We start from the raw sequence: 15,000 nt of genomic DNA, 5'->3' as shown, positions 1-15,000 counted from the left end.
CTTGGTGTCTGACACCGAGACCCTTTAACTCTGTCTGTAAGAGACGCACCGGGCTTTCATCTGACTCCATGTTAACCCGTCTGCGTCATTATCAGATGCTCAGAGACACTGCCGTAGTTTAAAGAGCGGTCAGGTTGGATGGATGGGTCAAAAAAACACAGACCCACTGTTGTGTGAAAACATTTATATGTTTCGATAATATTATATATTATATTATATAATATTTCGAAATGAAAGCAGGAAGTGTTGATTTAAACCCCAAACGTTATCAATTTTTTCAGATCCCAAAGTGACTGCGTGTTTCCACAGCACTGACTGCTCATATTTCAGAATAAAAGCCTTGTGTTAACAAATGAAGGGATTCTGACTATAGAAAAAATGCCTGAGGGCTTTTATTTTGAAATGAAAGTAGGAAGTGTTGATTTAAAAACAAGTTTACTTAACTTTACTTTTTTTTCATCTCCGTAACATATTCTACAGATAAACCTCGAAACTGTAGTAAAGTCTTGCTGGTATGAAGTTAATATACAGTCACTAGATCACTTTCACTGTCTGTGACATATTCTACAGATGTCTAGACATGGAAACTGTAGTAATCTTGCTGGTATGATGTTCATATACAGTCAATAGATCACCTTCACTGTCTGTGACATATTCTACAGATGTCCAGACATGTAAACTACAGTAAAGTCTTGCTGGTATGATGTTAATATACAGTCACTAGATCCCTTTCACTGTCTGGGACATATTCTACAGATGTCTAGACATGTAAACTGTATTATGTAGCTGATATGATGTCCATATACTGTCAATAGATTACCTCCACTGTCTGTTGCTGCTGGGACACGCAGCTGAGACGCGAGGGGCTCGTGTGTAAAATAGGCGACCCTTCTATTCTATAAAATAGACGCGCGTCTCATGCGGGCAGTGTGTCCACTCTAACCTGTTAACATGGACGCCGAAATAAAAAACAACACGCCACGCGAGACTCACGCGAGCCTCAAGCGGGCAGTGTGTCCACCACTTTATTTTACCGTAACGCCACACACAGAAGTTACGTAACAGGCATACTTATTTTAATCCAAACTACAATCTTTTCCTAAACCTAAACAGGTAGTTCTGTTGCCTGAACCCTAACCAAGTAATACTGTACAGTTCCTGGACAGACAGGCTGAGTGGACTGGTTATAGTGGGACAGACAGACTGAGTTGACTGGTTATAGTGGGACAGAGAGACTGAGTGGACTGGTCAGAGTGGGACAGAGAGGCTGAGTGGACTGGTTACATGTATAGTAGGACAGAGAGACTGAGTGGACTGGTTAGAGTGGGACAGAGAGGCTGAGTGGACTGGTTACATGTATAGTGGGACAGAGAGGCTGAGTGGGCTGGTTAGAGTGGGACAGAGAGGCTGAGTGGACTGGTTATAGTGGGACACAGAGACTGAGTGGACTGGTTATAGTGGGACACAGAGAACTGAGTGGACTAGTTATAGTGGGACATTGTCTATAGTCTATAATAAATACATCTCTGCTTTGGTGAAGTTTCATTCTATTGTTGACTCTACAAGAAGTGACAGGTTATTTAATTCTATATTTATTATATATCTGAATTATGTGTCTAAATATTGCTGTCCCCCTCCGTGGTGTCCACAGCTCTTCTTGTTTATTGCCTGTCGTTCTGTGTAATTCTACTGAGGCTACTCAGAGGAAGCTGATTGGACATTTAGAAATGATAATTTGATACCCAGGCTGTTAGTTTGGACATTAGGCTCAGCGGTGGGATGTTGTCCCCTCTCTCCCCTCATAACCACATACACTTTTACAAATGTTTGAAAGGAGTAATAAAGTGTGCCGTCTAAGTTCGGAAAATGGATACTCAGTATTGTTCTTTCATAAATATAGACACAACTCAACCCGATTCTGATTGGTCGATGCCTTTATTTGTGGCGCGGAAGCTCTGAAAAATGAACCTTGTTCCTGAACAACCTGTTCGCTTTTTTGCTACATAATAAACTCAGAAAAAAAAGTTTGGAAATTTGTGTTTGGTGGAATATTTCTCTGTTGTTACAATGCTAATGGTCATTGTATTTTACATGGTTGGAAAGCCTGTTTATTTACCTTCACAATGATGTCCAACTTGTAAGGATCATGTATTTGTGGGATGAGCAGCACAGCTGATCATGTGGGTAGCGCCCCAAAAAAAGATGTCTTGTTTGTTCCTTGTTACTGATAGAGAGTTCAATCATCCAATCCACCAAACAACTCAAAACAAGAGTCAATACCAACAGGGGAATACACTGTTTACAATTGACACAGCATTTTGGCAACTTTTTCTTGGGCGCTACCCACAAATACAATGTAATACAGCCATTTCACATTGTAACAACAGAGAAATAATCGACCAAACATAAATTTCCCTACTTTTTTTTCTGAGTTTCTTTGTGTTCTGCGTGAAAGTATTGATGAAATGAAAAACACCCCTGGTGTGTAAAGGCCTGAAGGACTGGTTAGGTTTAGGCACAAAACCAGCAAGATGAGGGAAAATCGGGTTTGGGTTAAAATAAGAACTTAGTGGGGGACCCTCGTCGTCATGGTCACACCCACTTACGTACACATCCACTTGGTTAAGATTAGGGAATGATCATTGTTGAAGTCGTCGTTGAAAGAAACCGATATTTACTGTTGGTAAGAATCAGGAAATGACCCGTCCGTCCACTCCGACCTCCTCCCTCTGTAGAACAGGCCTTTCTCACAGCACACATTTAGACTAAATAATGACACAACGATGGCTCCGTTCTATTCAAGTGTTTCAGTGAGCCAGCATGCACGCTAGCAGGAACCTGAAATCAAAGCAGCTAAATGGAATTTAGCCATCATTAATTTCATTAATTACACCTTAACGTGCTTTTCCTACTGTGACAAGTCAAAATGTCTTCCGTGAAAAAGGCCTAATTTGTCGCTCCATAAAAAAAGTGATCAATAACAACCATGTTTTATTGGGGCCCGAGCACCGACCAGGGGCCTGTACTAGGAAGTGAGTTCAACATACCCAGGGTATCTCCTCGTTATCTGGCTTCACTAACCCTAACAAACAAGATCACGCTAAGCGTTCCTATGACGCTGGTTATCAACTCAGGGTTTCTCTGTCTGGATGCCCCTTCCAGATGAAAGGGGCGGGGTTTACAGCATCTGACCAATCACACACAAAGGACAAGTCTACTGTACTGCACTCCGAAGAGAAACGTGTTCATGAGTCTGTGACCTGTTTACTGCTGTCGTTGGTTTGTGTTAACATGAACTGTTAATGTCGGTGTCAAGGAATCTTAACTGAAACTGTAATGCACCGAGCTCTGATTGGTCAGTGGGCGGTGCTTTTATACCAGTTGAATGTGTGCACCTGTACGGAAACTCTGACCCATGCGTACGCATTTGGTAAGGGCATGTATCATATGTATACTTAAGAAAAAGTCTCTTGGGACCATGCTCTAAAGCAAACAGGAAGTCGTCCATTTTGAATTTTGTGTGATTGTTTTTCATATATTTAATATTTCCGGGTTCTGTACTTTAACGAACGCCTCCTAGAGATAAGGCCTCGATGATGCTTCCTCGTGAAGATTGTACGATTTTGTCTAAAGGCGGCGCCGTGGCGATCATCGCTGCTTGCAGCTTTAATTCATATTATGTTTTATTTCATGAAAGAAAAGTGAAATGTTTGCAGTGTTTTGCAGATATGGTCAGTATGAACATGCTGCAGACTTTACTGATGGCCAGTAAATCATTTTTCATATTTTCATAAAAAAAAAAAAAAAACTTGATCGCAGAGCCATTACGAATCTTTCAAAATGCAAATAAGTATTATATGTCTGTAATTTTTAGGAGATTTGTGTAATGAATATTTCCTCTAAACTGATTGGTGACTAAGGCGTTCAAGGACAACTCTGGTACATTACTGATGGGCTTTTATTTCTATAGGTTCTATTGTGTTGTAGAGGCCGTGCTGAGACATGTGAACAGGGAGACATCACTACAATTAAGTCTGACAGGTCAACAAAGTCAGACGATCAGACAGGTTGGAAACAAATAATTCATTTTGCAAGATTATCATAACGGGTTTGGAGGTTTGTTATATTTACTTATTGCACAGCAATAAAATAAACAGCTACATTTAGAACAATAGGGGTAAAAACCAGGAGAGCAAAGTCTGGATCTCTTCAGCCAAATAAAAAAAAAACGTGAATACTGTTTATTTATAAACATATATAATAACGTATTGTAATGTCATTGGTCCTTGTGCCTTTTACAAGTGTAACAAAAAATGTTTCATTAATGAACAGACCTTGAACATTATCTATAATATTATTAAAATTAATGAACTCACTTTGAGACAAAAGTAAACAAAACAAAAAGCAATACATTTGTATTATTATTTTCATGTAATAAAATTATATATATTTGTGGATATTACTTTGTGCTCATTTGGCCGACATATGCCGTTTCTCTGAAGTAGTAGCCTTGTGTTTTTGTTGTTGTTGCTGTCTCCATGACAACATGTTGTTTCTCTCCTCCTCTGCTGTACATGTAACCCTCGGCTGTTGCTCAACTCAATAGCTTCATTTCTGTCTTGAAGAGGATCAGCAGAGAAGCTGCTGGTTCAAACACATTACAAAGTGCATACAACAAATGTACAGTAGTGCAAGAGCAACCTCTGTGTGTGTGTGTGTGTGTGTGTGTGTGTGTGTGTGTGCGTAGAGCTTGTGTACAGGTGAGTGCCCTCATCTAAAAGCTGATAAAAGCGGCAAAACTGCTGCAGTACAGGATGTTGATGATATGAGGGGTCTGAAGGAGCGTCAGTATGTGAGGAGTTGGGATGAGAACGCTGCCTGTAGGTGAGTTTATTCTCTCACACAAATGTGCACACGCAAATACAAACCCAGCAGGCATGCACACAGTTTATTAATATTTAATTCCTTTATCTTTCACGTCATCTTCTCTCACTCTTTTCACCTTGTTTTATTTTCTCTTTTCTCTGTACAGTAGATGCCACGGTGCTCAAACTGCATATTGATATTTGATTACATAAAAGGTATTAGTAGAAATACATTTACTGTTAATGTGAAATTATGGCTCTGCAATAACTGAGAGATAACAAATATGTACATATATGATATGAACCGTTACTACGGTAAATGTGGGTTTGAATACGGTTCAATGGTTTCAACTGTGTGTACTAACAAAGCTGTAACAAAAGAGTACACACTATTATTCTATGAAAGACATAATATCCACATGAGACAGAGAAACAAACACACACTGTACAAAGAGACAGCAAACAGAAAGCACTGAGAATAAAGACGAGTGGGACACGAGAGAAAAAGAATGAAGTGAGCAGTGGAGGGGGGGGTTCTCACATTCCTTGGTGTATTCCAACCAGTAGACAGGAAGTGTTTAACTATGAGGTGAGCCTTGGTAAAGATTCCTCCCTCCTCCCTCCACAGGGACAGCAGAGGAGCTTGCACCAGCACATTTAGAACATGGTATCGACTGGAGAAGACGCTGGCTTTTTTTTTTTCAAGGCAACGCCTTGGATAAAAAATCGGAAAGACAGACAAAGGGGAGGATGGAAGAAGAGAGAGAGAATGGAAATCCAATACACAGGGATGGACGAGATGAATGTATTTGTATGTGTGTGTGTGTGTGTGTGTGTGTGTGTGTGTGTGTGTGTGTGTGTGTGTGTGTGTGTGTGTGTGTGTGTCTGTGTGTGTGTGTGGGGGGGGGTTCTGTTTAAGGTAGATGAATAGTGGGATCCTACTGTGGGTTTAAACACAGTGTCACAGTCAAAAGCAATGCACACACCACTTAGTCAGAAGTCGTGCCCCCAACATCACGGGCTGTTAAGAACACACCATATGAGCGGCGGTTTGATGCCGGCTGAGGACCGACCGGTGTTACATGTCATAGATTTGTCCCTCTTGTTTCCTGTCTCCATCGCCACTCTAACGGTCTAAAAGAAAACTTTAAACTATAAACACACACACAATAAATTACAATAAATAAATATAATAAATCACAAATTCAATTCATGATTTATTCTCTAGACTATAATGATTTCTTTAGCAGGTCCTTACGGCAGGACGGGGCTCGGTATGGACTGCTGGGTGGAAGCCTGCTGCTCCATACCACCACCACCATTTTACTACATAAATATCAGATATAGAATTATAGTAAAAAGCTTATTGCTAAACTTCCAGAATCTCCAATATTTGCGAGGATACAGTGAATGTTGGACGAATAATGAATCTCTATCAGCAATAGTCTGCACATCACTCACCACAAATATGAGACATCAGAAAACCTAACAACAAAAAACATGAAACACTCAAGAGTTCATTCCCCCCATAATACTGCCTTCCTCTTCTCAGCCCCACGTGCCTGGCTCTGCTGTAGAAAGCTGCATAACTGTAGCAGTGGAGTTTTGAAGGGTTTTACTGTACGATGCAACAGAAACATGCTGGAAATGAACTCCAGATTCAATCAAGTTGTGAGAAAAACACGACAACACGTTGAGATGGAAACCTTTCACTGCTTCATTAAAGACACAAACTAAACCCTGCCTGTGCAGTGTAAAGTCCACCGTTACTGCCGGGCTTCAGACGAAAATCCGCAGTGTTAAGACAAGCTTTCAGCAATACAGAAATTTACATCTCAAAGCCTCCACTACCCCCCCCCCCCCCCCCCACTGCTGGAACACGAGGAGACACATGGGCAAAGATTATTTCTCTTCTTTTAACAACACTTTCTTTATTCTATACTTATACAAAATCTATTTAAATTAAGAAGCAAAATAGTGCAACTTTGTGTTATGTGATGGGCTCTTCCCATGTGTGTCATAAGCAATGAAAGCGAATAGATGAACACACACACACACACACACACACAAACACACACTACAAGCGACTAACAGATTACTTCCCTGAGGACTCGTGGTGTTTGTGTTGCTGCATGGAGCGTGTGTGTGTGTGTTTGTGGATCCCAGCTGGTGCATGCTCTGTGTGTGTGAGTTGGTCTGCATGTGTGCTTGTACCTATGTGTGTGTGTGTGTGTGTGTGTGTGTTGCCAGCAGGCGGGTGGTCTGGGCCGCCCTGTAAAGGTGATGTGTGGCGGCTATTTGGAGTCTGGACGTGGCAGGTTAGCTCACTGCTGCCCGCTAATATTTTATATGGCAGCTCTCCCCAGTCTTATCATATTTTATACGGCCGCAATAACAAACTGTCTGGAGGAAAAGGTACCGCCTGCCACCGCACATGCTGCCAGTAGTAAAACCAGGCACAAACACACACCCACAGAGGCACGGTTAAATGTGCTGGCGCGTAACACAGCAATTGACCGGTGCGGTGTCAGCTGAGTACTTTTACAGTAAACAAACAGTGATAAGTGAAAAACACCAGGCAGAATGAATAGAGACACACACAGCCATCTGAATGACAGGCAGGCAGCCACTCCAAGTAGTCATTTGGTTCTATTGTCTAATTCAGTTCTGAGCCGACATCTGTCCCTGTTCTGCTGCCCACTGAACACACACACACACACACACACACACACACACACACACACACACACACTGGGGGTGGGGAGGGTTGCTCCATGTGTTCATCCATTCACCACCACTGAGAGTGTGAGCGTGGGATGAGGAGAAGCACATGATGAAAAGAAGTTGAGTGTTTACCAGCAGCAGCAAGTTCCGTAGAGAAGTGTGATGAAGATGCAGACACCGCTGATGGAAGTTTTTACAAATATGAATGATGTGTTCTTAAAGAGGGGAGAAAAACAGGAGACATGTTGGGGACGTAGGCTTGTTGTGGGACACTTTGATGGAGAATCAGAGAACGAAGAACACAACGTAGAAGCAGAGTGGAAGAAGCAGGCGTCCCAGGAAGAAAAGACAAACAAAAAGGGATGGAGGGACGGAAAGGATCATGTGAAGAGCTGTGAGCTCAGAGGGGGTGTGGGTGCTGATGGGTGGTGTGATGGGTGCTGATGAGTGGTGTGATGGGTGCTTTCTTACCTGGGGCAGATAGAGGAAGGCGGGGGGGCATTGCAGAGAGTGGGGTAACATCCCGGACCCGGACAGTAGCACACAGCCGGAGTTCGCCATAGAGCACAGCATGTGGAGACGGGACACCTTACTCATAGAGACTGTCTATCCTCTCACCTCTCAACCTCTCTGGACCTCTCTCTCTCTCTCTCTCTCTCTCTCTCTCCCTGTCTCTCTCTCTGCCTCTGTCTGTCTGTCTTTACTTCTCGTCCCTTCCCTTCTCGACTCTTGACTTCTGTCAGCGGCAGCGACGAGCAGTCAGAGAGTTACTACTTCAGTGGATGCAGAAGAGCGATGCCTGCACAGACACACACATGCACACGCTACCACTGCAGCTGTCAACACACACTCTGAGCAGCTGACGCACGGACGAATCGTGTGTGTGTGTGTGTGTGCGTGTGCAAGAGTGTGTGTAGGAATCTAATGTGTGCAGACAGGCAAAGTGATGCTTCTGCTTCTGTCCTCCTCTCCTCTGTTTACTTTGAGAAAGAGGTGGAGAAGCCACGGCACGCGAATGGGAGAAGGAGGGATGGAGGAGGGAGGAGGGGCAAAGAAAGGAGTGTAGAAGGGGGAGGCGGAGGTAGGAGGCGGGACAAAGGAGGCTTGGGAGGTCCTTAAGGGAAGAGAGGGAGTGATTGGAGAAAAGAAGATGGGCTGGGAGGGAGGGATTAGAGGGGAGAGGAGTGGCTGAGAGAGGGAGGAGGAAGAGGAAGAGGAGGAGGAGGAGGAGGGAAGTCTCTGGGGTATTCTAACATCAAATGGGCAAGCATGAGAGAGAAACACACACACACACACACACACACACACACAGAACAGTATGAGAGCAGCTGATCCATGGCGTTAACCCTTTCCACACACTAACAGACTGATAGCCAACTCCTAATAGTACCAGCCGTCGTTGTGCTGCCGTTCTGCCAAGCAGAGAACTAAAATAAATCACAAACCTGCTCTTCTCACAGCTTCTCATATACACACATGTTTATGCAAAAATCAAATCAAAACCAAAACACTCCATTGATGTCCTCCTCAATACATTAGTAAATGAGTTTAACTGTGTGTTACTCCGTCTCATGGATCTGCATGATCCCCATGTTATGAGAAATCATCACAGCCGGCTGCTGTACGGCTTTATTCATCCCAACATTCTTTTGTTTGCTTCTGCCCCGCATACATCTTACTCTCTAATGGTTGGGATGAAAAGTAGGCATTATTGCATGGTGGAATCCCCCCCCCCCCGGAATTGATTTCATTTTATTTAAGAAACAATTAAGGACGGAAACAATTACAGCGTGTGTTTAACGCCTTTACAGAAATCACAGAGCTGATGCAACGGCTTAATTTAATTTATAGCTCAGCTGTAGGGAGGATATTTTCTTTAAGCATAGCATTTCCCCAGAAAGAACAGAGCTAATGGCTGAATAATGAGATACAGTAAAATATACATCCCCCACTCCCTTCCTCCCTTCCTTTTTCTCCTTCTGAGGGGGAAGGCTAGCAGCAGCTTATTTCTATTTTGGCGTTCTATTTGTTGTTTGATGTAGTACAACACTGACTAAATGATTTAGTTTAATCTGATGCTGGTGGAGGGAAGATGGGTTTATACACCTCCTCCACTGAGAGGAAAGGGATGGAGGAGGAAACAGAGGGATGGAGGAGGAAACAGAGGGATGGAGGGTAAAATGTTTAATGTACACAGCTGATCGTTCGTTCCACCACTCCATCTAACTTGTGTTATCCGTCCTTCCTCTCTCTCTCGCTCTCTCTCTCTCTCTCTCTCTCACACACACACACACACACACACACACACACACACACACACACACACACACCTGCTTTATTCTATCATTCGTGGTAATGAGACATTTGCAGATATCAGTGGATTTGAACATTAAATATGTCATTACTGGGTTCATAAACCTAAATGTATCAACTCAAAGCAGTTGGCAAAAATGGTGAAATAACAAAGAGAAGAAATTACAAAAGTAAAAAAAAAAATTAAAATAGAACAGAAAAATAAAATGGGGTGGAAATGTGTCCATGCAGTTAGTATTCATATGACTATATCAGCAAATAAAGGACATATAAATGCACACATTCAAACCTATTTGAACAGACGTACGTGTACATAGAAACCCATCTACCTGCACACATTCACTTCATCTATTTAGCCCGTCTTGTTTCACATCAGTCAACATTGCCTCTGATTTTAAAAATTTCTGACATTATTGTGAGGATTCAGTGATTCAGGGAGTTTATCTGAAGATACAACAGGAACAAGCACACAGTATATGGGAACGGAAAGAATGATTTAATATCGCTCTCAAAAAACATTTCTGATTAAACCGAGGAGGTAAAGGCTGTCCAACCCAAAGAGCAGCTCCTATATCGTGAAGGGATGTGTGTGTGTGTGTGTGTGTGTGTGTGTGTGTGTGTGTGTGTGTGTGTGCGTGTGTGTGTGTGCGTGTGACAGCACTGGTACATATTGTTTCATCTTTCTTCATTTAATTCATGATTACAATTATCCAACAATGTAGCTACACACACACACACACACACACACACACACACACACACACACACACACACAGAGACACACACACAGGCTGATTGAACAATCCAATCTCCAATCTAGCTGTAACGTTTCATTATCATCTAAAGATATTAGCCGATGTTTTGAATCTCCTGTGTGTGTGCTCATGTGTATATTATGTATATTGTTTTTTATATCAAAAATCTACTGCAAAATATATTGACTTCTACATTATTATGGAGTCAGATCAGTCTCAAGATTAATGAATGCACATAGAGGGATTCACAAATATATTTTGTGATTTATATATAAATGACTCTCTCCACAAAAATATATTTCAGTGCACAAAAAAATAGTTATCGTTGTATATAAATGTAAAATAAAAAATCCACATAAAAAAATAAGGTTCACAAATATATTTCTGATGCACACACAAATATGTTTTAAATAAATGTAATAGAAATACACCAATATGTATGTAAAAGTAGTTGCAAATTTCATCAAAAACACATTTAGATATTGTTTCATTTATATACAAACTGTGGACCTGCATCTAAAAACTGCTGTAATGTGTGAACTTCACTGTGTTTGTGTGGGTTTATGAGACTCCTCTGACGTGCACCGATCCACAAATGCATTTTTTTCAAAAGAGTTATCTGTAGCCAATCAGATGTCTCCCTCCTTATCATGAGCGTGTTCCCACAAGGGTATGATTTACAGCATGCACAGGGTGAACACGGATAATAGTAGCTCCATGGATGTATAGAGAGGACAGCTAGCTTTGGTGAAGTGGTTCACACATTTGATTTGTGCACCAGCTAACAGTTGAAACTATGAAACGTGTGCAGATACATCTGTAAAGATCCCCAAAATAATCAAAGGGACACAACAACTGGACTGAAGGGTTTCCACGATGTTTAAGGAGAGACATAAGGGGAGCGTGTTGCTATTTGACATTAGCTAAGTTAAGCTGTCAAGTGGCTAACTTGCTAGATAAGCTGCTTGACAAGCAGTTTGTAAATGCAGGTTCAACAGTTTGTATATAAATGAAACAGCATCTAAATGTGTTTTTGATGAAAATTGCAAACACTTTTAAATACATATATTTGTGTATTTCTATTACACTTTAAAACAATACATATTTGTGTGTGTGCATCCGAAATATATTTGTGAACAGTATTATTTTATTTTATTTTATGTTTTTTTTTTTGTATTTATATACAACGACAACTAGTTTTTGTGCATTAAAGTATATGTTTAGAGAGATTCATTTATCTATAAATCATAAAATACATTTGTGAATCCTTCTGTGTGCATTCATTAATATTGAGACTGATCTGACTCCATACATTACATCTAAAACGGACTTTTAATGAGATTATAATACGATAAAATACATTCCGATTTACCTCCATGAGCATATTAAAATGTTTTCTCACTTAAAGATCCCATATTATAAAAAAGGGAGATTGTCATGTTTTTTTTAATTATAAAACAGGCTTAGGTTCTATATAAATACTTTGAAAGTATCGAAACACTCAATCCACAGGGAAATACACACATCCCGTATTCAGAAGCTCTGCATTTGAAACAAGCTGTCAGGATTTCTGTCCATTTGTGATGTCACAAATATACAATATTTAGACCCTTGACATAATTTTAAACGTAAACATTCTAAATGTGTCCCAGTTTATTCCTGGTTGCAGTGTATGTGAATGTCATCAGCTGACAGGAAGTACACATGGACCCAAGCTGTTGCCTAGCAATGCAATTCTGTTTCAAATCCGTTACAATTCCGTCAAAATGCGCTAAAACGGAGCGTTTCAGACAGAGGGTAAATACAGGCATATTCAGGCAGACAGTATGTGGAAAATAAAGGGGTTTTGGAACATTGCAGCCTGTAAACATGTTCTAGTAGAAACACAAAATACAAGTATGAACCTGAACATGAGCATAATATGAGTTCTTTAAGGTAACAGTGAAATGAAAAGTGATGCCATTTTGAATTGAGGTATGGCACATGCATTTCAATTCACCCAACGGCTATGGAACTATAACTAGAACTGTTACCTAAACCTACTCCTGACATCAATTCACAATTCAACCAACTCTTCCAGGATCACTTTGAATCCCAACGAGGTCTGACTGTCCCTCTCTAGTCAAACAGTTTGATTTTCCAAAGACTTTGTCAGACATCCAGCTCAACCCAGTACTAAAAGATGTGTTTATCATGAGGGTCCCCCTGACATTACTCAGTGGATTAATGAGGTCAATTCATGTGCCTCCCTCGGAAAAAATAACCTATGCTATAAGAGGTAGCCCACAGCTTTTCTATAGGATATGGGATCCATGGATCACTTATATAGAATCTTCTTAACCTAACCTTTCTATGAGTTTACTTAATTATTATTTTCTATGTGCTGTTTTCTTTTTTTCTTTTTTTTTTTCTACATTTAATTAATTAATTCATTCATTCATTCATTTATCTATTTAAGGTTTCTGTCTTACTATCATGAATTATATTATTGTAGTGCTTATTACTTTTAATTCTAACTAACTAATTAAAGTATTTTAAAAATGATTTTTATGTTATTTTTTCTATAACTTTACCTTTAGGGGTGGAAAGAAGGCTGGACCTGTCTCTGTGTGGGAGTGGGAAGCGATGTGCATGTGTGTATGTATGTACATATTCAATCTTAAATGCAAGATATCTTTTTTTTGTATTATGGCACCGGTGTTATGTTTTGTTATGTTTGTTATGCTATGTTTGGGAAAAAAAAGGAATAAAAAGAATTTTTCCAAAAAAAAATATCTGTTTCTACTAGAGCAGTCACATCTCAAACTGTCACTTATTGAAATAAAAACGGTCCTGGATGGGGAATAGTTATCAATAATCAATTTTCATCAACAACTTCATATAGGAGAGAGAGGGGGGTGTCACACAACAAGCAGAGCATGTGTCCTTTCTAAACTACAGATAATCCTGTCTGTCTGTGCATGGCAACTACAGTCAATACAGTATGGCTGAGCTGTGTATAAAACAGTACAGGTTAGGGGAGATGGTATCATTGCTCTAAAGAAAGGCTTGGGTGAGAACCGGGCTGATCTCAAACTGGGCTGATCTCGCTTCAGACTGCAATATAGACAGAAAAACCTGCAACACAGTAGATTACACAACAAAGAGTCACTATGTATTTTACATACGTGGTCTGGGGCAGCTTTAACATAATCTTGACTTCCTGTCCTCTCAGTCACTGTAACCTCCGCTGCATTCTATTGCTCGTAATGCATGATGTCATATGAGAGGCAGGAGCATGTTGATGAGCGTCTCCTCTGAAACGGAGAGTTGCTCCATCTTCTTGTTAACCAATGCAAATGACACCTATTGTTGTTGATGTCGATTATCAGCTGTTATTGATCTTCCTCACCACAGTCACACCTCTCGAGGAAGTTTGGCAGCTAAACGTTTGTTCCTGTATTTCTTATTTATGTATTCAGTCTCTCTTTGAGAGTTACCTGGCCTGATGAAAACTCCAAAGGCTTCAAAGCCACGCCTCAGCATCAAAAACACTCTAAACACATTGAAATATTTATCATTTCTATTCTCACAGCAGATGGATGGATCCGCTGTTCTTCATACCATGGGGAACAACAAGAAGTTAGTGTGGGGGGAGGCAATGGGGCGAGAGGTCAGTGTGTGGGGGTTCAGGTGAGTGTGCACCTTGAGACCAACTGACTCAGAGCAACAGCAAACCATGAGAAAGTAAAAGTCTCCACAAAGACAGCGAACAGGACAGTGAGTGAGAGTCAGTGAAGATGAGCTGAGGTAGAATGAGAGAGAAACCCTACATGCTGAGATTAGCAAGAGCATTCTCAGAGTCCACAGGAACACCCCCAACAATGGATGCCGAGCTGAACTAAGTCAATTTCCCCTTTTAATTAGGATACAAAAAAGAGCCATCAAATTCTAAAAACACCTAAAAACAAGTGAGCCCAACTCCTCCATTACAAAGCTCTCCATCACCAAGAGGAGAACATAGAGAGGACTCCCCTCAGCCAGCTGGTCCTGAGGCTCACCTCCTCTAACAGCACCAGGCCTGAGGATAGCCCTCACACTATCTGGACCAACCGAACTAGAGCTAAAGCATCAACTACTGGACATCTACCACAAAAAGTCAACACAAACTTCAATGCTATTTGGCTCTAAACAGACAGTACACAGTGGCAGACTATCTGACCACCGTGACTGACCAGAAACAGAGAAAGACATTGACTATGTACAGACTCAGTGATCACAGCCTGGCCATAGAGACTGGCCGACACAGGCAGACCTGGCTGCCTAGAGAAGACAGGCTGTGTCAGCTCTGTCCACAGAGACAG

At 41.1% G+C, this 15,000-nt stretch overlaps 1 protein-coding gene across 10 annotated transcripts in view; it reads right to left on the bottom strand.

Moving 5' to 3' along the window:
* The window catches only part of rbfox3a (RNA binding fox-1 homolog 3a), a 417,847-nt gene that overhangs the window by 179,577 nt on the left and 223,270 nt on the right, over positions 1-15,000 (bottom strand). The window contains exon 1 of one of the 10 annotated variants that reach the window (XM_074620476.1): positions 8,061-8,587. The exons of the other annotated variants lie outside the window; for them this stretch is intronic. Within the exon in view, the coding sequence (XP_074476577.1) occupies positions 8,061-8,186 (126 nt within the window). The 5' untranslated portion in view covers positions 8,187-8,587. Of the gene's footprint in view, positions 1-8,060; positions 8,588-15,000 lie in introns of those variants that run through there. 10 annotated transcript variants of the gene reach the window in all.

Source organism: Sebastes fasciatus, chromosome 20 (genome assembly GCF_043250625.1).
Source record: "Sebastes fasciatus isolate fSebFas1 chromosome 20, fSebFas1.pri, whole genome shotgun sequence".
Taxonomy (NCBI): domain Eukaryota; kingdom Metazoa; phylum Chordata; class Actinopteri; order Perciformes; family Sebastidae; genus Sebastes; species Sebastes fasciatus.
The sequence above is the reverse complement of the archived record's forward strand: the minus strand, read 5'-3'. Positions and strand labels throughout refer to the sequence as shown.